Raw genomic sequence first — 22,902 nt, 5'->3', positions numbered from 1 at the left:
TTGTATGTCCCTTGCACATTTGTACATTCTATTTAAAGCTTCATCAATTTTTCAATGATAATTCTATAAAATAATGGTGTTAAATGTCCTCATTAATTACAGCAACCAATGATTTTATCACTGCCGGAAAAGACCTTCGAGGTTTCGCAAGTGTGGGAATTTACACTGGAGAGAAAACATCTGTCCTGTGAGTCTGGGATCTTGTTGCCTAAAATAGTTTGTGTGTATATTTATTTAAAGCAGGAGCAAAAGCCATGAATAGACTTAATGTCTTCTGATTCCCCTTGAGCTTACCATTATACAAATTGCCCTTGAACTACCCCAAATACTTACCTTTTCCCTAGAGCAGAGGCCTCCAGAATCCTAGCAGCAGGAGAGCCCCAGGGAATAACAGAGGTATCCACAATATTGATCTTTAGGAAAGAATAATTAATAAGGTGTCAAAATATAGTTTACTACTAAATCTTCAAACCATTGTAACCATCATGAACCTACCTATCAATGTCAGGCGTGGCATATGTTCCATTCGGCTAAGTATGAGACCTAAAGTCTGTTTTCTTTTCTTCTTCAGCATGTAGAACTCCCAAACTGCAGGTAAGCATCTTTACCATGTGGCAATTGTGCACGAAACCGCGCGAATGACTGCACAATCACGGAATCACATACCACCGCCGATCATGCTGGCACTGCCATTATTTTCTAATGGCACCCCAGTCGCTCCAGGCAGATACCGCCCCTGCCCTCCTTACCATCTTGTCTTGAATTGTATTGTGATTGTAATGTCTCCCTCATATTGAAAAGTGCTGTGCAAACTGTTGACGCTATATAAATCCTGTACAATAATAATAATGCGATTGTGGTTTAAAAAAATCGCTTGGTGGGTGTCGCCAAAAAAGGTGCCTGTACTTTTTTTCAGCTGCGCAGATGTAACCCTATTGAAATCAATGGGTCCGCGCAGCAACCGCTGTGTGCACTTGCACACAATCGCACGATCCCGGGACGCGCGTTCCGCATTCCCCGAAATCTGCACCAGACCTTAGATGTGGTGGCTGCATTCATTTTCTTTTTTCAAACATGTTCAGCAACTACAGAAACGACCTGTGGATCTTGCCATTCCAGAAACGCACCGTTTCATGTCATAGTTACATATAGTTACATAGTTAGTCAGGTTGAAGAAAGACTCAAGTCCACCGAGTTCAACCTATAGCGATAAGGATCACCAGGTAAAAATAAAGGAGAAACTTGAGAAAACTTGAGCACATCATACGGATCTGCAGGCCCATGTGGATGACCCATAAGAGTGATCTTGTTGCCCAAAGAACTCACTTGGATACTCTTTGTATCTGCAGTAGCTTTCCACACTTCCTTGTTTTCTGTCTGAAAAAAGAAATAGTGTCTGCACGCTCTGCACGTTCTGCATGTTACCATAAACACGTCCCGCCCACCAACAGGTTCATTTTGAGGTTTGGTCGATAAAGCAGTAATAAGAAAGAGGAAGAGAAGGACACTGTGGTCACACCACTCTAGTTTCACACACTTGACTCAAACTGTGATAGATCAGTGGTATATCAGAATGTTTCCTAGGAAGAGAAAAAGTTTAAAGGCAAAACAATAGTGTGTAAAGCTTGAGCTATTAGGCTCTGTAAACAACAGAGGGCCTTATGAGTCTATGGAAAAACATGAACGAAAGACCACAGCTATTCCTGTTGATGAAAGGGAAAATATAAATAATAAAATAGAAAATATGTAATAATATTAATTTAAATATGCAATATTTTATACCTGCCTGACCTAAAAAATGATGACCCATAATAAACAAATAAATTATATAGAAAACCATTATACATTTCCATTATTGCAGAACTCTAGGGAAAGAAAATGGTAAGGCTCCTGATTCAGTTTTGTTGTTGTGGGCAGGCTCCACCCACTACAGGATGCCTGCAGAAACTACAGGAGGGGGTCAGAGACAAGACCAATCACCCCGCACAAGGAGAGAGAGCAGCAGTGACAGGACTTTATTACAGGAGGGGGTCGGAGACAAGACCAGTCACCCCGCACAAGGAGAGAGAGTTGCAGTGACCGGTCTGTATTACAGGAGGGGGTCGGAGACAAGACCAGTCACTCTGCACAAGGAGAGAGAGCGGCAGTGACCGGTCTTTATTACAGGAGGGGGGCGGAGACAAGACCAGTCACCCCGCACAAGGAGAGAGAGCAGCAGTGACAGGACTTTATTACAGGAGGGGGCGGAGACAAGACCAGTCACCCCGCACAAGGAGAGAGAGTTGCAGTGACTGGTCTGTATTACAGGAAGCTCCAAGTCTCACACTGGATTAGAGCACAGATCTGGAAGAAATACACAAAGTTCACCAAGATTCAAGGAAGAATACACATGACTCTACACAGGACTGATCCCGGAGTTCAGCCTTAAAGCAGAATTCCTGTCCGATATAAAAATGAATAACCCATTAAAAATATAGCTGTCCCGTGCAGTACCTTTCCCCCAGTCTTCTGGCTTGAATAGCAGCCAGCATCATACATCCCACTACCTCTGAACCCTGTCCTCAGCCTGTGATTGGACAGTGAAGGAGATGAGATCATCTTTCTATCACTCTTCTTTCTTTTCCTATCAGCATGCTCCTTGTTGATTGGCTCATTGTGCTGCTACCTCCTTTCCCACTCTGAGCTCTGCTGTAGAGGCTGATATACACTGCTTGCATTTAAAAATACCTTTAACGATGCATTCATGAATACAGAGCTGCCTTCATTTGTGTCTTTTATATTTTCCTGGAGTTCAGCTTTAAGTTATATCTGATTTACATCATTACAATTATATTATTCAGCGGTGGATTCATTCCAGGCCACGTGCTTTGCGCACTTTTTTCCATTAAGCATCCTGTCAGCACCCAGGCTGATAACATCAAGTTTGGCATCCCACGAACAATGTCCTGAGTTCCCTGGTAATGGTGCGTAGCGCAGAGCCTGTATCACGGATGCTGGATGACTTAAACATTGTATAATGCACGCTTTACAGGCTCCACTTTGAAGCTTCCCTTTAATGTGCATGGCAAGAGTCTTTTGCGGGTTCGCGGTCTGAGTGCTTCACTTAAAATAACATTTTCCTTTTTTCCTGAAAACAGGAAATTATTGAGTTTTTGCCTCCAAGTAATGTCTCCTTTCATGCCTCTTGCATTCGAATAACTTTATTAAAGGAAATGTGTCACGGGAGAAATAATGACCTGCCGCATGCAATATTACTGACCCTGCTTCTTAAAATGCTACTTGTCCAATTGGCATGATGGCCTTCATCCTTTTGTACTTTCATTGTCCTGGCATTAACATGCAGAGCTTGCAAGATGCAAGCTGGAGTTCACTGGGTGCATGCTCTAGGTCCATGGAGGCAGGGGGAGAGCACCCCCCTGAAATGATGGCAGCTAGCAAAGAAGCTAATGCTTCCCTTGCTATCTGCTGGGTTTTTTTTTTGTATTCTGACAGTTGCTGTCGTCAGAAAAACAAAACAAAAAAACGGCATAGGAATGAATAGCTATATTGCTATTTCAATTTGCAATAGCCAATAGCTAGCTGGCTGTTGCACCCGACCTCTGCTGCTGTCAATCAGCAGAGAGAGGACCTGATGGAGAATAGCATTAGTCTGCTATTGGCTATTGCAAATTCAAAAAGCCGATGGCTATCTAGCTATTCATTTCTATGCTGTCTTTTTTTTTTTTCTTTTCTGATGGTGACCCGGCGGCTCCGACATTGGAGTAAAAAAAAAAAACAGACAGCAGGGAAAGGTTTACTCTGCTAGATCGAGCAGAGTAAACCTTTCTGGGAGAAAGTGTTTCTCTCTCCCGGGCGGCCGGGAGCCGCTATCTAATAGCAGTAGACTCCAGGAACATCCGGGAGAGTTGGGATGTCTGCAAAGGTAACGGAAAACAGCCAATGCATTTCGGGGGCCAAACGATTCCCCTTCATCGGGGCTTTAACTACAGTAATATCTATCCTGGACTCTGAGCCTGGATCCCTTAATCAGAACCAGGAGAAAATAAAAATGCCATCAGTGAATGTCTATGTTGGGTAGCAGAATCAGAAAATATTCAAGCACAGTGGCTTAGTGATTAGTACTTCTTCCTTAGCACTTCTTCCTTGCGGTACTGTCAGTCTGCAAGTCATTCTGGTGTCACCCCCTCTGAAAAGTCAGGCACTCGGTCATGGGCCGAGAGCCGCACGAGAGATGAGGGGACCCGGCAGCATTGCCTTATCCCGCCGGGTGAACGTCCCCTCCTCTCTTTGCCGGCGTCCATCACCAAGATGGCTGCCGGCAGGTAAGTGAGCGTGACCACATTATGCGCGTACATGATTACATTGCGCATGCGTGATTACGTCCCAGCGGGATATCGCCCCTGAGGCCGCTCCGGGTAACACCACAGATGGGGACGGCCCTGGTACCAGTAGTCCTGATCTGTTTCTGCTATCCTTATACAATAGGGTGAGTGGACGTTGTCACCCTAGGACAGGACGTGTGTTACTGGCTGAATCCCCAGGTAAAAATAACGGGGAGTAAAAGAGCCTGGAAAAAGAAAACAAATGCAGCCACCACACCTACGGACTAGTAAGCTGCAGTATATTACATTGTTGGTTTTAGGTTTGGATACACTTTAAGCGGAGAATTTCTCTTCAATGGAACAACGTTCTTCAGTGCAGGATCCAAGAGAGGTGAATTTTGGACTTTTGGGGGGACAGGGTTTTTTTTTTTTTTTAACTGGTATCTTATATCTGCTTAGGATTTTTATTTAAATGTTATATAATTTAATGCCTTGGTTCTCAACTGGTGGGACGCGATCCAAAAGTGGGTCACGGCTCCATGTTCAGTGGGTCGCCGCGTGTCTTGCACTTTTCTGGGTGAGAGGCTCCTCAGCCTCCCCCTAGCACAGCACTGTCAGTTCTCACGCCGAGCAGCCATTCAAAATATGCTTCCCGCAGCCGAGTGTCAGCTTGAGGTGGGCTGGAAGTATGGCCGCGATGGAGCTCCATCCATATGTGCTTTGCTTACAGCTCCCCTGCGTGTCCTGTAGAGGTGCCTGGACTGGAGTGATGTCACATTCAGGCTCCTGGCACCTCTACAGGGTGTGCAAGGTCACTGTACGAGCAATGCACATGTGGAGGGAGCTCCGTCACAGCACAGAAGCCCACACTGGACCCCAGGCTGAGGATCCCCTTCAGTTCTCGTAAGGTAGGGAGACTGGGTGGATTTTTAAAAAAAATTAACGTAAGCGCACCTAGCACACGTTCGGTTGTGGGAGGTGCATTGCCATTCATTTGAATGGCACCCGAAATGCATCTCCCACCCACAGTTGTATTGGCCCCATCGTAATGCATGGTACCACATTGCCATGCGTTCCATTGCAGTGCAACTTGATTCACGGCTAAATGACCAAGGCAAGGACAAATGTGGGTCCTGAGGTTACACAGGTTGAGAACCACTGATGACGGTAACTGAGGCAGTTCTGGCGGAGATTGCACGACAGCTTCCTCTGTGTCCGCACCATATGACTTTCCCTGCTTCCTCCCTCTCCAGATCAGGCTCTAATTTAGGAGTCTGGTTCCTCCGAATTGCCGGCCCCGCATCCTCCCATGTGAAATGAGAGAACGCATGCTATAGATCATATAGACTTTTCCTAGCATGGGAAATGAGGATGAGAGCGACAGAGAGTTTCCTTTCTGTGACGGCAAAAGGAATTATTTTCATGCCTGAAGCCTGGGAATTAATGAATGTTGACAGCAGCCTGTTAGATTGTGTTTCCCGGGTATGAGGATCCCTAATTTACTTAAATATGTGAGTCACTCTGCAACCAAATGGCGTGCGCTTTCTCCTCTAGGCACTTTGAGGTTAATTTTTGTAAATGGCAGATTTCACTGACAGTTGTATAAACAACATTATTGTAGGCAGACTAAAAGTGAAAGGCATTGCCCAGCTTTAAAAAAAATACTAATCAAATAATGTGCAGCCATTAACTTTTTCCCTTTGAGCATGCAAAGAACTGCAACCGCAATCAGTGACTTGTAGTTGCAATGCTCAGACTCCTGCAGGCTCTTCCTCCCAGCCCCTGACCGTGCCAAGGTTACAGGACGGGAGGAAGTTTATCAATGTGGACACCATCTACTCCTTTAGTAAATTAAAAGACAGTTAGACATGTGACATTCGTTTCGTTCCGGATCAAAATTCTTACGAGTTTTCCGAAATTCGGACACATCCGAATTTCCGAATCCCAATGCATCCGAATGTGTCCGAATCCAAATTTCCGAATTTCGAATCCCGTCCGAATTTCATTAAAAAACTAAAACTGAATCGAGCATGTGACTTTTCTGGCCAATCAGATGCATTTTTCGGTTTAATGCATCCGAAGGGGTCTGAATACGAATTTTCTCATATATTAGTTTCACCTTTTAGTTGCATTAGTGAACTTTTGCACGATATTCTAATTATTCGAGTTTTACCTGTATACTCGAGGAGCAATTTATCTTTTGCACAAATATTTTCCATCCTCACCCGCTCCGCACCCTTGTAGGATGATATTTATGTATCTCAGTAAATATAATGCTGTAAATCAGCTTCAAGGGTTTGGTATGCCAGGGTCTGGAATGGCCCAACATTTACATCTGCTTCTTCACCTCGAAATCTGTGCATTGCCTCATATCAGGCTCATGTAGACTCAAGCTATCGTGTAAAGCTTGGAACATTTTCCTCTATGTACATTCTGACACTTACAATTTATGTGAGGAAGCAGATGTTTTTTTATTGCCCAATATGCACACAAACAAGAATTAACGACTTGCTGTATTTTTCTTGAAGACGTTTAGCTGGTCATCTAATTTAGCTCTCTCAATTCAGAATTCTCGGACATCTCCATAACATTGAGGGTAGGTGTACTGCAGTCCACAGAGAGATCTCAGGGAGCTAATAATAATGTTTGAGATTTTAGTACAGGATTGTCAGCTCACTACCGGAAGTTAGGAGCTCTCTGGATTTCTGACAGGATCAGTAGGATTGGTTTTTTTGCACTTATGGAGCAGATATAACAAAACACTTTCAATAATATATTTAACAGTAAACATGTAACCCTCGCAAAAAATGTGTTTAGTTTCTGATCGATTCAGATTCCGTATTCGTCCTAATTTTCATTTCGGAACGATCCACCACAGGAAGTTGCATGTCCGTGCCTGTAATCCAACCCCCAACAGTCAAAAAAAAAAAAAAAATCTGATTGCCCAGAGAAGAGTCACATGTCCGATTTAGCTTTTTTTTGGACGGATCCAAATTTACGTTAAACTAACATTTGGATTTGTTCGAATTCCAAAATTTGGATGGATTTCAATGTCCGAATTTAATGAAATTCATTCGGAACTAAACAAAATGTACATGTCCATTTAACAGAAGAACAGGGACCAGGTAATAGAAGTTTGTTGTAGGGGTTTACATACACTTAAAAGAGAACTATGGGGTAAGTGTTTTTTCCCATAGTTCTCTTAAGGGTCACGGGAGGACATATACTAACCTCCTCCTGTGACCCAAAGCTCAGTACATAGGTATATAGGGGGCTATTGCCCACTATATACTTAGAGCGATCCCGACAATACTGTTCAGATCCACCCAGCTGGCTGATTGACAGCGGGCTCTGCCTATCTAGAGGCAGAGCCAGCTGTGCCCGCCCCCTCCCCCGTCCGTTCCGTTCCTCCACTCAGCGCTGGAGGATCGGAGAAGGGAGGGGGGGGGAATCCCTGCGGGGAGCGGTGACTGACAGTCACTGCTCTCTGCAGGGAGATGATTGGTAAGTGAGCGGATCGGCGGCATGTTTCTGCTCACTTCCCGATTGATTGAAACTGTCACAGACCGGCTCTATGTCACAGGTCGGCTCTAACTATGAGGATGAGTGGAAATCACTCACCTCATAGTTCTACTTTAAATTGAGCTCATTGTTATGAAGAGACTGAGAATGTAGCAACGGTTGCTTACAGAAGGCTTTCATTTTATGTGTTCACAGCTCCGGCCCTTGCCTACCCATGACGTCAGAATGTCAACCGTTTCTTTTGGACAGGGAATATAGTTAAAGTGACTCTGTATTTGAACCATTTGCACCTCTTCAGGCGCTTACACATTTTGTGCTCCCAAGCCACCCAGTTTGTGAGCCAAGTGATATGCCTGGTACTTGCAAGTACGGAGAAGCATGTGACCCGTTCCCTCTCCTACCACAAAGCAGTGCTGTGTGCCTGAGCATCCAATCACTAGGCTGGGGCGCTGTCACATGGTAGCAGGGGGAGGGCTCCAACTAGGTTAATATAAGAGATTTGTTTTTGATTAGCAAAGTGGGTTTTTTTCTCTTCTTTTCTATCTTGGACACAGGAATGGCCAATGAAATCTGATGGGGTGCCATAGACCTAGATAAAAAATTTTACCAGATGCTTTTGAGTAATCCGACTTAATGTTTTCTATTAGGTTTTCTCTATCTATAGCTGAAATATAGATTAAACTAGAAATATACCAGTCTTAGGATTTCCACTTTGCTCAGAAACCTCTTGTTCTTTCTCTTAGGGCAGAGAAGTATGACGTCCACCCTCCCGCTGTCCTCTTCTCCAGGCAAGGTGTACAGAAGGTCTATGGTGTGTCCCTCCACAACATTCCTCGCAGCGAGGTCCTTCCACTCCTAAGACGGGGATTACTCGGAGAGTTTGTGAGTGTTACTTGTTTCATATGATCATAAGGCTCTGAGCTTAAAGACAAGTGCAAGTTATATAAACACATGGGCCTCTCATTAGGGTAAGGTATGCAATGTATATACTGTACACACAAACACACACAAAGGGTTCAGAAACCGATCCAACGCATATGGTTTGCTTTAACATTTGCTGGAGGTTTTTAGGCGTTTCTACTGCCATGGTATATATAAATTCCATATGCGTGCCTTTCTCTTCTACCGCTTTTACGACTTTTTCTTTTGGGATAGATGAACACTGCAATCTAACTGACTGAATAGGTTTCATCTCTGATACTTGACCAATGATATTTTGTATGATTAGGATCAGAGAGGCTTCAATTTGAAGACTTTAAAGCAGCCTTTCGCCACCATTTTAGCACACCCTTAAATAATTTTAGCTAATAACCCCAGCTAAGAACTATATCTACTGCTCATGGTACTTTAGCATGGTGGTCAGTGGAAAGCATGGCCCTTACATTGGTATAGTACAGGTCATATAGGTGAATGCCCCCCTACAGTTAGCTATGAAGATTGTTACGCCACTGGTTACTTATCCGAGAGGCAGAAATTGTCCAAGGAACCACTAGCAACTTTTGGAGGAACCTTAGTTGAGAAAAAGTGTCTTAAATGGATCCCATTAGGTCCCTAAACAAATGCAATCAGCACTGCCACATCAGAAAGAAACTATTAAACTCACCTCTCTGTCAGCCTGTGTGTCTTGGCCTTCATCAAACTCTTTAGCATGCAGCTCTTCTAAAAGTATTGGATGCCTATATACCCCAATGCTTGCTGTGGTTCCACTCTCCGAACCCTAAGTTACTAATTTACACAGAAATGATGTAGAGGTCAGAGGAAGAAACAATAGTGCCATTGGAGAGACTGTCATCTGACGCTCATGGAAGGCTTGCATGCCAAAGAGTAGGCTGCATCGGTGGAATGGAGAGAAGGTTGGAGGCTCGGTTCCCCAGAGAGGTGAGTAAACTTGTAATGCCCAGGTGTGTTTTTTTGCATTTGTTTAGGGAATGAACAAGTTATGTTTAAAGAGCATACCAAGCCTATATATTAGGGATGCACCGATACCGGTTTTTCGGTATTGAGTACCGATATATATTTTTTTGGCACTCACTGATACCGGAAGTCCCATTTAAGGAAGCCAGGTGGCGTGTAATGACTCGCCAGGTGACGAGAGAGCATGAAGCCATCTTTCTGGCCAATCAAAAAGCCGGGGACGGGGAATTGACTCGATGTTCGGCTTCCTGATTGGCCGACTTCCCGACCAATCAGGAAGCTAGGCGGCGAGTCATTACACGGAGGCATTACACCAAGTGACGAGGGAGCATGGACGCAGCTGCCCGTCTAAACAGGAAGCCGGGCAGCATGTAATGACTCGTTGCCCGGCTTCCTGATACTGGAAGCTCAGGCATAGGAGCATTTGGGCGAGTACGAGTACTCGCCCAAATACTCTGCATCGGCACCGATGCTAGTATTGGTATCGGTGCATCCCTACTATTTATAGTCTCTTACTAGCATACCCTCCAACCCATATATTTTCACTGTCACATTGCTTCCCAGCTGATTGGTTGGAGCCATCACAAAAACCTGGTGGTTCTTGTTATAAGGGAGCATGTTACCACCCATAATATAGTGGTTAAGCTGGAGTGACCAATTGCCAGGCCTGAACGCTGTCACATGAAGAGAAGGAGGATGTTATCAACCCTATGTAAGCTCTAAAACCAACCAACATAGTGGATGGTTTTACACAGGGTGCACACAGGTTTAGGATTACAGAGGAACGGAGCTGGGGGAGCGGGTGAAAGTTAAGTGTAAGCGGGTCGAGGGTGGGTTAGATAGGGACTCTGTCACTTTCCCATTCCTGCTCTGTATTTTAGTTATATATCCAGACATTGCTGTACCATTCCAACTCTCTCCCTTTTGTCAGTAATCTTAGAACCCCTGCTTGTGATGCTGCAGAGAAGTTCCCAAACACACCCTCTGTAGGCTTCCTGCTACCGTTCACATACAGAAAGCTTAAACACAATTGTCAGTATTAAGAAGTTTCTTACAGCTACTAATCCTATTTAAAACACAGCCGTGCCATATTGTACTTCTAATAACATTTAATGTCAGCTCATTGCTTATTGCACTCACCAAAAGCACTTAGAAAGAACATCAGCCTGGGGATGGGGAGGTGACCTGGCAGTCACGACAGCTTCCTTGGCTTTGAACATAGAATGGCTCCACACTCCCAGGCCTCTGTTGGTTTTGGTTTCTCTCTACAAACATAACAGCCTGTATACAAACCTGTTCAGGCGGAACTTAATTTACACAATTGTGGTCGATCCAAGATGTGATTAAAAAAAAGAGGAGATACCTCATGTAGTAGATTTATTGAAAGTTAAAATCACTTTTAAAAACACAAAAAAATGTTTACAGCAGCATACCTGACATGGTTCACCAGTTGGCATTTTGATACAAAGATGGAGAGGTCGGTGAGTGAGTGAGCGTTGTCACCCTGGGACAGGAAGTGTGTTACTGGCAGGATCACCAGGTGGACATAAATGATAAAAAGCTAAGTAAGGACTGATAAGCTGCAATATATTACATTTTTGGGGGGTTTAGATACACTTTACCTGCATTTTAAAGGCAGTTTTATGGCTACACTCAAAGATAATGAAAACAGTGCATACTTCAAGAGCAAGTGCATAAATAATGGAGAAAAGGAGTTAGCAAATCTATTTATAAATATGACCAAATTCATAATTAAAGTGACACTAAACTCAGGAGTTAAATCTCAAAAATACATTCAAGTACCTTAAAGGAGAATTATGAGGCGAGTGATTTTCACTCAGCCTCATAATCTGAGCCGAGCTGTGACAATTAAACTGTCACAGGTCGGCTTAGTAGATCGGGAAGTGAGCGAATACATACCATCGCTCGCTCACTTCTCGATTTATCACTGCAGAGAGCCGTGACGGTCACTCACGGCTCCCTGCAGGGATTCCTCCCTCCCCACTCTGATCCTCCAGCGCTGACTGGCGGAACGTACAGGAGAGTGGGCGGGTACAGCTGGCTCTGCCTCTGGATAGGCAGAGCCAGCTGTCAATCACGCAGCTGGGTGGATCCAGACAGTATTGTCAGGATCCGTCCCTACTGCGGCATCTCATTATACCGCGAGTTGTAGCTCGCGGTATACTGAGCTTTGGGTCACGGGAGAATGCTAGTTGGTGTTCTCCCGTGACCCTTAGGAGAACTATGGGGAAAAGCCCTGACCCCATAGTTTTCCTTTAACTATTAACAACAATGTATCTTATTTGTGTATCACTCGGCTGTAGATCCTCCAATCATCTCTGTATTGGTGCTGGATGCATTTTTAAGGTTTTAGTCCTGAGGTTTAGTGTCACTTTAAAGTTGGTCTTTAATGTATTCAGAAACTTTATGTTAAAATTAAACTTTAATGCTGACTCCCCCAACATTGATCTCTTTCCATAATCATCCTCTTCAGGAAGATATCTGCTACTTATATGGTCATTTATTTACCTGCTGCGAGAGGTAAATTGGTTGCCTCACTAATGATGGGGCAATTTAAAATAAGACAAATGCCTAGACGGCGTGTAGAGATATGTAGAGAGGAAACATTATTCCTGCTGCACTTAACAGGCAGAATATAGCCAATTGTTTCATTGCAACAGATAATTGTGGTTTGCTAATCCTCAAGAGCCTATCTCTCTCTGACATAATTACCATTATTTTTTAGCAGATCTATCACAAGGCAGACCAGCTTATGCTGCATTTTCTGTCTGGCATTAAAGTATAATTAAACCTTCGTTTTTTGTTGTTGTTGCATGTACCCTGTTTCCCCGAAAATAAGACACTGTCTTATATGTTTTTTGGCTCAAAAAAACACACTAGGTCTTATTTTCGGGGTAGGTCTTATTTATTTATTTTTTTTAATGTATAACAATCCAAAGTTAATGCAAATCCAAATTAAATAATCCAAAATGCCAAAGTTAACAATTGGGTGATTAGGGCAATCAGGGGTGCCGTACCTTTCCAAGAGCAATTTGGTAACCAGAAAAAGCAAAGCGCACTTTCACTATAGATTCCTCACAGGCGGCATGCATTTGGTATCACTTCGCCTGTGGCAGGAGTCGGCGCTATAGAGGAAACATCAGCTTATGCGGCTCTGGTCCCTGTGCTGCCGCCTCGCTTCCTCTAGTGCTGGCTTCATTGGCAGCGCTGATTCTCTCCCGCGGCTCTTCAGGATCCCCCTTATGCCACCACCAGCCCTGGCAATGGTCACAACTAGGTCTTATTTTCGGGGTAGGTCTTATATTTTAGGAATTCCCAAAAATAGTACTAGGTCTTATTTTCGGGGAAACAGGGTATCTACTGCTAGCAAGCATTAGGTATATGAAAAAAACATGTTTCAAAAATAAATAAATCACCAAATAGGTAAAAACTTACCTGTGTCTCTGCCGCTCGCTCCCGTCTGAACAGCTGAAGATTCTCGAGTGGCCGTGAAGGATCATAGGGCGGGCGCATGCGCAGTAGAGATCTTCAGAAAAAGAAATGAGGCCTTTAAAAACAATCCAGTCCCTACAGTCACACATGGTGGAGTGTCACTGATATTTTGGGGTTGCTTTGCTGCTTCAGGCACTGGATGTCTTGACTGTGTGCATGGCATTATGAAATCTGAAGACTACAAAAGAATTCCGGGGTGCAAATATAGGGCCCAGTATCAGAAAGTTGGGTCTGCGTCAGAGGTCATGAGTCTTACAGCAGGACAATGACCCAAAACACACGTCATAAAGCTCCCAGAAATGGTTTCAGACAAAGCGCTGGAGAGTACTGGACTGGCCAACAATGAGTCCAGATCTGAGTCCCATAGAGCTCCTGTGGAGAGATCTCAAAGCAGCATTTGGGAAAAGGAACCCTTCCAATCTGAGAGACTTGGAGCAGTTGGTGAAAGAAGACTGCTCAAAATTCCTGTAGAGAGGTGTACGAAACTAATTGATGGCTACAGGAAGCCATTGATTTCAGTTATTTTTTCCAAGGGCTGTGCTACCAAATTTTAATTGAGGGTGCCAATAATTTTTTCCAGTCCATTTTTGGAGTTTTGTGTGGAATGCGTCAGATTTGGCTTTTTTTTCTTTACTTTTTTGTGTCATACCAATACAAACAAAATAATGAAATATGAGATTGCTGAAACATTTGTAATTGCAACAATTTTCTGCACAAAGCAGTCCATTATCTGACAGAAATGCAAGGGTGCCAATATTCTGGGCCATGACTGTATACCTTTCTTTTGCCACCCAGTAATGAAGTATCCTAAAGCTGGCTATACGGGTTACATTATGAACCATTAAGCTGAACAATGAAAATATAACAGATTTTTCTGAGCATGCTCCAAACTGCTTCTTCAAAGTGTGCCGACAGGGGTATCCATTGTCCGAATTTTGGCTGGTTCATCACACCGTGTATAGCCTGTAACCCTGTGAGGTCCTCTCTTGATTGTGGCTGCGTTGGATTATTGAGGGCTCAAGTTAAGGTAAGTTAAGTGAGACTTCCTATCTTCAGCATAGCTCAATAGCTCACTGATTGCCTGGAATTGCTTTGTAAATTGATCACATTCCAAAATATATTTTGAGAAATAAAAATTTAAAAGGACTATAAAACGACATGGCTTGTATATGATGCTAAATTTGTTTAATGGAAGCTGTAACAAAAAAAGAAAAACCTTTTCCAAACAGTATAGAATTGCTTATTAGTTTTCGTATTGTTTTTACAGCTTCTTGTACGTAAAACATCCCGTGGTTATCTTAATTTATTTTGTCTAGAGGTTCAGTCCAAACAAACTTTCAATCTTCAATGATGCCAAACCGCTTCCAGGTCTGGCGATAGTAAATCTGCTTTCTATCTTTATCCCGCAGCCAGAGGTCAGAGTGGAGACCTTGCCCTCCCTTCTCCAGAGCCAGCGGGCCCTTCTTATCCTCTTCTCAGACGGCCCTCTCAATCACGGCCATGAGAAACACATTCTGGGCCTGGTGCGGGGGAAATACTTAGAGTCGTATTTGGCTTGTTGGTTGAATCTGTAAGTACCCATCAGGCAACGTGCCCATTAATGTACAGTGTTGACATTAAGGAATGAACATGAGAATGTTTCCATTACTTTGTATCTATCTTAAATGAATGGTCACTTTTCCATGCTCAGCACTTAGCTGAATGGTGTGAAAAGAATGTAGAGTACTATTGCACATATTTGTCATTAGACTTCACATTGTGTTACAATCTGGGATCAGGCTCGGAGTCCAGTAGCTGAAGCAGCAGGCAATTCGGTGTATAACAGGCCGGGTTCGGTACACAAGCAGACGGTAGTAGTGGAGGAGCAGGCAGAAGCGTAGTCATCGAACAAGCCTAGGTCTGGAGCCAAAGGTATCAGGTACGAAGACGATGAGAGTAGTCGGTGAATCAGCAGCCAAAGGTCGGTACCCGGGTAGCAGTATGAGCAGATTGTATCACAGAGGGAACAGGAAGCAAGATATTGGCAGGAGCACAATAATCTGGCAAACAGGAAGTGCAGAGGCGTGGCTTAAATAAGAAGTTCAGGGGAGGAGCAAGAAGTTCAGAGTTCAGCAGACACTAGGTTTAACTGAGGATTACACAGGAGCTATCCATGGTTCTAAGGTGGCTCAACGGGTAGAACCACTGCCAGCCACAGCAGAGGCCCTGGATTCAGATCCAGTTCCTGACACTTTGTCATAATACATCATTATTTTTTATCAATAAAATCAGAAATATTGCATATGGAGTATTTAATTCCATCCAAAAGGTGGAGTTGTAGGCTCCTTTTTACATTTACCTGGCTACTCCTAACTGCTTTGTTTTTACCGAATACTCAGAGCCGTCCTTAAAATGAGGCATGGCCGCAATGCTGCACAAGGCATGCATTGTGTCTGCTGCCCCCTTTCCGGCCAGAGCATCCCAGGTTGCTAAGAGCTAACAGCTCTTAGCAACCTTGGACACGCTGGCCGGCATCCCGCCCAGCTCTTGGCAACCATTGACGTCACTGGTTGCCTTGAGCTGGGCGGGACATTCTGGGCAGTGTACACACCACCCCTAACGTGCACCTCAAGCAACTATCCAACCCCTAATGCCACCTAGTAAATGTACAGTGGCAGCATTTGGTGTCAATAAGTGTTTAATGCTTGTGGTTTGCTGGTGTTCAGTAGCCAGTTGCCTGCCTAGGCATTTTGATCTTTGGAACCCGAAACACCCAGGGAGATCTGTAATGGGAATTGTGACCAGAGCTGGCATGGTCGCCATGACTTCCCCCCACCTTGTGTTCCTCTTGGCCAGTGACACCGCTCTTCACATTTGCTGGCCAGTAGGAAGGCCGATCTGGTGAGAAGTGGTGGTCAAACAGTTGCCATGCAAACTCTTGTCACACTTTCAGGCAAGAGCTAGCTTAACACCATGGAACCAAGCCTTATAATAATAAATACAACACATTCCATGGCCCTCACTTTGCCAGCCAGTGGAGGAAATCTAATAATGCTTTTATAATATTAGGGAAGCCTGTGATATGAAAAATCAACCAATAACCACCAATAATCATCCAAATGTCACATTATGTTATAAAAAAAACCTATGCCCCGATCAGATAAAAAGAGGGGTGTGTGCAGAGGTACGTAAAGCCAAACACTGTTATGCTGTAGTTCAGCAGAGACAAACTGACAACGCCACTTTGGATTTCACCGAGGAGAGGCACTGTGTGGTCAGCTTAAATAGGAAGTCAGGAGCTCACTGGAATTTTTAATATACTATATATATATATATATATATATGCATGTATATATATATATATATACTATATATATACTATATATATATATATATACTGTGCACAGACATACACTTTAAATATGCAGCTAAAGCACATAAATACTGTCCATATCAGTGTCTGTGTCAGTTTTGTTTTCTTATTTTGCAGCAAGGAAACTCCTGTGGCATATGAGATCCTGAAGAAATACTTTGGCGTGATCCCACATCTACCAGTCCTTGTCCTGGTTACCTTTGGCACACAAGGACAAGTGTTCGCACTCCCGGCAGATCAGCTCATCACGGAAGTTAATATTTTATATTGGCTAGAGATGGTGAAGGCTGGAGAGGATGCCCCAGTGTGTAAGTATTTATGGAACTTGTCTGTGTAATACTTGCCTGCATCGTGGAAACAACCTGTAATATTGCATAGTTAGAAATAAAGACGTTAAAAGAGAACTATGGGGTAAGTGTTTTTCCCCATAGTTCTCTTTAGGGTCACGGGAAGACATATACTAACCTCATCCTCCCATGACCCAAAGCTCAGTATATCGCAAGCTATAGCTCGCGGTATACTGATAATCTTCACTTAATCTTTCCTTATAGCTGAGCATCTCCATACTTCCTATCAGTTTATTTGTCCTTCTCTGCATGCTCTGCCGCAGCATCCTTTTTGTGAACTGGTACACAACCGTCAGTATTGCCTATGCAAATACCAACTTTTTGAAAGTCAAGGCATAAACATGTTCCCCGCATGCTTAACAATGTCCAGGCCGCTTGAGAACATGTCTGTGCTCCTATAACCGGAAGTGTTTCTCAAAAAATATTATACGTTTATTAATTTTATAATACATGAACAGATAACAAGGCACAAAAAACAGAAGTACAATGCAAATACAGAAACAATAAAAAAAGGAAACATGAGACCAAAAACAATAGTAATCGCAACTCCTTTGTAACACCCAGAAGATAGACTGAGGGTGAGAAAACACCGGACCTGGGCACTGTACCGGTGACTTGCCCAGCTCACTGTGCCGAGTCCTCCCATCAAAACTGAACCCTGTCATTACACCAGTAACTCCGCAGTTGAGCGTCCAGTTATAGCCTCACGGGTCATTACAATGTGAGAAAAGAGAAACCTACGAGATCTAAGGGAAGTGCTATGTAAGAGACGAACAAGTGAAAAAAGAGTCAGGGAGAGGAGAAGAAGACGAAAAGTAAAGAAAAGAGGGAAAAAGAGAGGAAAATGTTCAGAAAGAAAGGTCCGGGGGGGAAACGGGCACAGAGGGAAACCCCCTAAGGGTAACATAGAAATACCCATTGTCAAAAGGATACTAAGGCAAGGCTAACAAGGAAGACTGCCGATTTGTTTTTAAACACTGTTAGTACACCTGTCTGAAATCTCGATTCCCATTATCCCCTGTGCACCAAATCAGGCAAGTGGAAGTACAAGCTCTATGATTGAATCAGGCCTTATTGCTTCGTCCTGCCCTGTCAATCTAACTTATTGCAAGCCCTAGGGGCTGGAGGCTGAGCTTTTGAGGCAACGTTACAGCATAAGAGTACACAGGACCTCAGCAGGTGAATGATGCTCATTTATAGTCCAATTTGCCTGGCTGGATGTAGATAGGTGTCAGAGGATGTTGTTGACTCGTAGGCTATGAATAATAATAGTGCTACCCTTTGCCTTTTAGGAGTAGTAATGTGCCATGAATCACAAGAGCGACTGAAGAAAATGGCCTGTATTTTGGTAGATGAATTGTATATATTTCAGCCAAGTATTTAGCTGTTTGGATGGAGTCCTGCTGCAGTCCATTTTGGAAAACCCCTTCAGTGCACTAGAGAGTAAAGTTGAAATCACTTTTGATTGTGACTCCCTTTCTGATTCACGGTCTAAAGGTCGGGGTCACTGACTCATCAAATTATGTTGTGCTGTTAGTTCATCACACACCCGTACTTCCTGTTATCTGATATAAGTTCTTATAGTGAATAACGTCTGCTGGTAGTTATTTCTGGGATTCTTTGTCAGCCTTTTACTGCGGCTGTTTTGACTGAACATTCCAGACCCATTTATTTGTTATATCGTTGTGTTTTCAGATTCCTTATCTAATGAAGACTGGGGTCCTCCGCTCCCAGACTACGATTTCCTCGCCATGATGGATGCCGCCGACCCCAGCTTCGCCGCTCAGAAAATACGTATAAACATGAAGCCCCGCAAACGCAAGAAGGCAGAACTGACCGGCGGTGACGAAGGTGCAGACGCCAAATGTCGGCCGGGAAGAAGTTTGTGTGGAACTGTTCCAAGGTTCTTGGAGAGCGAAGAGGTTTCTGAGCAGCACACAGAACTCTGAGTCTAAAAAAAAATATTTCAAGTGGACCTGTTCTGACAGCGAGACGTGTACCACTCATTTTAAACTTATTGAAAGCCCAACGGATCCTTCATTTGAAATCCGCTGAATACATTACAAGTGCATCAAGAGGTGTACAAAGTCATGCAGTTCATTTTCCTTAGACGGCAAACACTGAGCAGAAAAGCCTGTCTCCTGCCAGCATGCTGCAGTGTTGAAGAAGCAGTGTTCTCTCTGCACAGGTCCAGCATGCCCTCTGCTAGGTCGAGGTGACGGACAGTGGAATCTGTTGACCTGCTCATCATTGCACAGGGAGGTTTTCTAACTTCTTAAACAAGTTACCCATGCATCCGTTGTCACCCTAAGTGCTGCATTACTTCTAACATCACAAAAAGAGATTCATACCGCTTCATGATGACCACAGGAGGTATACGGAGCAGTCAAAGTCTGTGATATAACAAGCCAGTGAGTGGTTCAACCCTCCACCACAAGCCCAATAGTAAAATATATGTTTTGGGCAGACTGTCCCTTTAAACATTTTGCCTAATATCCATCATCCTCATTTATATACTTACTAAAACAGAGTACAGTAACCAATAGCAACCAATCCAAAATCTTTCAGTGAACTCTGCTCTATGCGTGACTTACACTAGATTGACCAATAAGCTTCATTCATTTAATTGGTACTGATATTACTTGTGCTAAAAGTGGTACCGGCACCAACACAATTCAATACATATTGTTTAGTTATAACCATATATTCCGGATTGTATCAATATCATTGTAAATATCTGAAGATTCTTCAAAAATCTCTGAGTCTAATCTCTATATTTATGCTAATGAAATAATGTGTCTGTAAAATGTTACACTTTACATAATTAACAGTAAGAAAATCATAACTCCGTACCAGGATTACATTTCACTAGAGACTAGGTGCTGGGGTAGAGGCAGAGGAGGTTCCTAATACCTTCTAAAGCACTGGGAGAGGAGAGGATAAAAAGAGCTCCGGTAGCCACTTCTTTGCTGTTTTGTACTGTACCAGCGCCATCCAGTACCAGTGTCAACCAGAACCAGTGCCTGTACAAGCAATACCAGTGCCAGCCAGAACCAATGCTTGGTTGAACTCGATGGACATGTGTCTTTTTTTCAACCTGACTAACTATGTAACTTGTACAACCAGTGCCAGCCAGAACCAGTGCCTGTACAGTCGGTGCCAGCCAGAACCAGTACCTGTACAGCCAGTGCCAGCCGGAACCAGTACCTGTACAGCCAGTGCCAGCCAGAAGCAGTACCTGTACAGCCAGTGCCAGCCAGAAACAGTACCTGTACTGCCAGCCGGAACCAGTGTCTGGGCAGCCAATACCAACTAGAACCCGTGTCTATACAGCCAGTGCCAGCCAGAACCAAAGCCAGTAAACATGCCAGCCAGAACCAGTGCCTGTCCTTTACCTCACTTGCCCTTAGATACAAATTGAACACCAACAGAGAGGGCGTTTGTCAGTGTTGCTCATTAACGCCCCTTAAATGCTCCTGGTTAAGGTGCCCATACACCTTACAATTATCGGACTAACCTTTTCGTCCGATGATCGAACCGTCGTACGATTTTCGTACGACGGCCCCATCCTGCCCCGATTATCGCAAGGTTCAATCAGCGGTAGTTAGAAAAAAACACCTGGACGACTTGCGGTAATTGACCGCAATTATTTTCGTTTGCGCATGCGCAGTGTTAATCGTACGACATTTGACGGACGGAAACGCCACCAACCATGCGAACATCGTACGATCAACCAAAGTTTTCAAACATGCTTGACCGTCAAAAGTCGTACGATTGTACAGTACTATCGGTCGGGCACTCTATTCACACGTTACGATTGTCGTACGAAAAGTCGATCGCATACGATTATCGTACGATAATCGTAAGGTGTATGGGCACCTTAAGTGTGTTAATGGGTAATCATCATTTAGTAATATTCAACGCACATGTGAATGAGGCCTTAGTGGAGTTTGTTCTCTTGCTGTTTCTAATTCAGTCTCTTTCTCTTTTTTATTTAGTAACTATCTATCTTTCTCTAATTTATTCATATTCTCTCTCTCTCTCCTCGAATTGGAATTTAAAATTAACTTTTGCAGCGGGGCTACCCCCTGCACTGAAAGGGTTAACTGCTTGTTTTGGCCTAGGGGGTGAAAATAACAAAATAGATCAGTCACCGCAGGCTCTTCTTCCCCGGGCTCCGGCAATCTAAGGATCCGTGACATCATCACGTCTAATGCAAGTGCAAGGGAAATGCCACAGCTGGAATAGAGGGGGAGAGAGGTGAGCGCTGACCGCTGCAGGACTGAAGATCGGGTGAGTGTATCTTCTTTATTCCCGCCCCTGGAGAAAAACGAACGGTTAACCCTTGCAGTGCAGGTCTAGCCCCTTTTACATTGTTTTACAATTTCCTCTTGTGCACCCTTGCAGTGCAGGTATAGACCCTTTTACATAGATAGTCTTTATCTATGTAGAAGTTTTGGAAAGTGTTAAATGTGAATTTATTTACTGAAGTCAAAATGTCTGTAAAATGTTCTTACAACTAAGCCTGGCTTCCTCTCTCCTTGGCCAGACTGGTGTGTATCTGGTTTGTTTCTTTGTTACTGATTTAGATTTAATTCAAGAACTAATATGCCGTACAAAACAATTGCAGCTTTCATTTAGCAAATGTCAACTCCCTATAGTTACACTGAGAGTGAACCGGCAATCGGCGACAGTGAAAGTGCCCTTAAGGTGCCCACACACCTTACAATTTATCTGCAGAGTTCCTGTGGTCAGATGGAAAAAGTGCAACAGATTGGCCCAGGTGCAGATTAATCTATCCATACATTTAAGTGGAGACGGAGGAATCTGTTGCAACTTTTCCATCTGACCACAGAAAATCTGCAGATAAATTGTAAGGTGTGTGGCAGCTTTACGGCATTAGATCCCGGATCTGGTGAAAGTCTAATCTCTGTGATAGGACTGCAGACACTGGCAGCTAAGGCTCACCTACGGGTATAGGGATCGGAGAGGTTAGCTTTCCTTATCTGATCTGATTGTTACTGTTATACCTCAGATCAGCAGGCAAGGAAAGTTTCATGCTGACCATACATATTACAATCTTTGCACAGTCAACGTTCGCTTTATCTATGTGATATATGAGGACCTACCGAAACTATCCAATCAATTTGTACCCAATCAGACAGACCCCTGCAGTACATAGTTGTTAGATCTAAAGTAGATTGCACAACCAGAATGTAATGTGTTTGGTGAGCTTTAGACTCACTAGATAAAGCAGAACTCTGAGCAACATTTTTATTAAAGGAGAACTATGGGGTCAGTGTTTTTACCCATAGTTCTCCTAAGGCCCTGATCACATGATTTTCAGGTCCTGATCAGGTGCGGATCTGCAGACGCGGTGCTATTTGTTTTGGCCGCGTTTTTGATGTGTGTAAGAAAATGACACGAAATATGATTTTTTTATGTCATATTCCTTTTCTCGAAGCATAGGATGGGAAAAGTTCAATAATAGATGATTGTTGCCGTTGTTGCATAAAGTTCATAATGTGTTTAATTTAACCCCTTCATGACTGAGCTAGTTTTCAGGTTCTGTTCATAAATGACTGACACATTTTTTACATTTTTGCTGTGTGATTCTTCCACAGCAGTAATATACTTTCTTACTAAATGTACCCACACATATTATATATTGTTTTTTAGAGGACAGATAGGGCTATATAATTATATCACATATGTGTACCTAACCCCTCACGTAGTTTGAATAAAATAAAAAAATTAGGAAAAAAACTAGAAGAAAACACTTTTTTCACAAGTTTTGATTATTATTATTTTTTTTAGAATTTTTTTATATTAATTATAGTATAAAAAATTATATTTATATACAATTTATATTTTCCTAATTTTGTTTTACACTTTTTTTTAAATTTTTTTACACTTTGTAAAAAAAATAAAA

General features: G+C 43.3%; 1 protein-coding gene across 1 annotated transcript in view; it reads left to right on the top strand.

Moving 5' to 3' along the window:
* The window catches only part of TXNDC16 (thioredoxin domain containing 16), a 53,966-nt gene extending 34,986 nt beyond the window's left edge, over window positions 1-18,980 (top strand). Inside the window, exons 16-20 of the mRNA XM_018558369.1 lie at window positions 103-187; window positions 8,588-8,726; window positions 14,681-14,841; window positions 16,741-16,931; window positions 18,666-18,980. Coding sequence (XP_018413871.1) covers window positions 103-187; window positions 8,588-8,726; window positions 14,681-14,841; window positions 16,741-16,931; window positions 18,666-18,919 — 830 coding nt within the window. The 3' untranslated portion in view covers window positions 18,920-18,980. The remainder of the gene's footprint in view (window positions 1-102; window positions 188-8,587; window positions 8,727-14,680; window positions 14,842-16,740; window positions 16,932-18,665) is intronic.
* The last annotated feature ends 3,922 nt before the right edge of the window (window positions 18,981-22,902 follow it).

The sequence above is a fragment of the Nanorana parkeri genome, unplaced genomic scaffold, assembly GCF_000935625.1.
Source record: "Nanorana parkeri isolate BGI_ZX_2015 unplaced genomic scaffold, ASM93562v1 scaffold335, whole genome shotgun sequence".
Taxonomy (NCBI): domain Eukaryota; kingdom Metazoa; phylum Chordata; class Amphibia; order Anura; family Dicroglossidae; genus Nanorana; species Nanorana parkeri.
The sequence above is the reverse complement of the archived record's forward strand: the minus strand, read 5'-3'. Positions and strand labels throughout refer to the sequence as shown.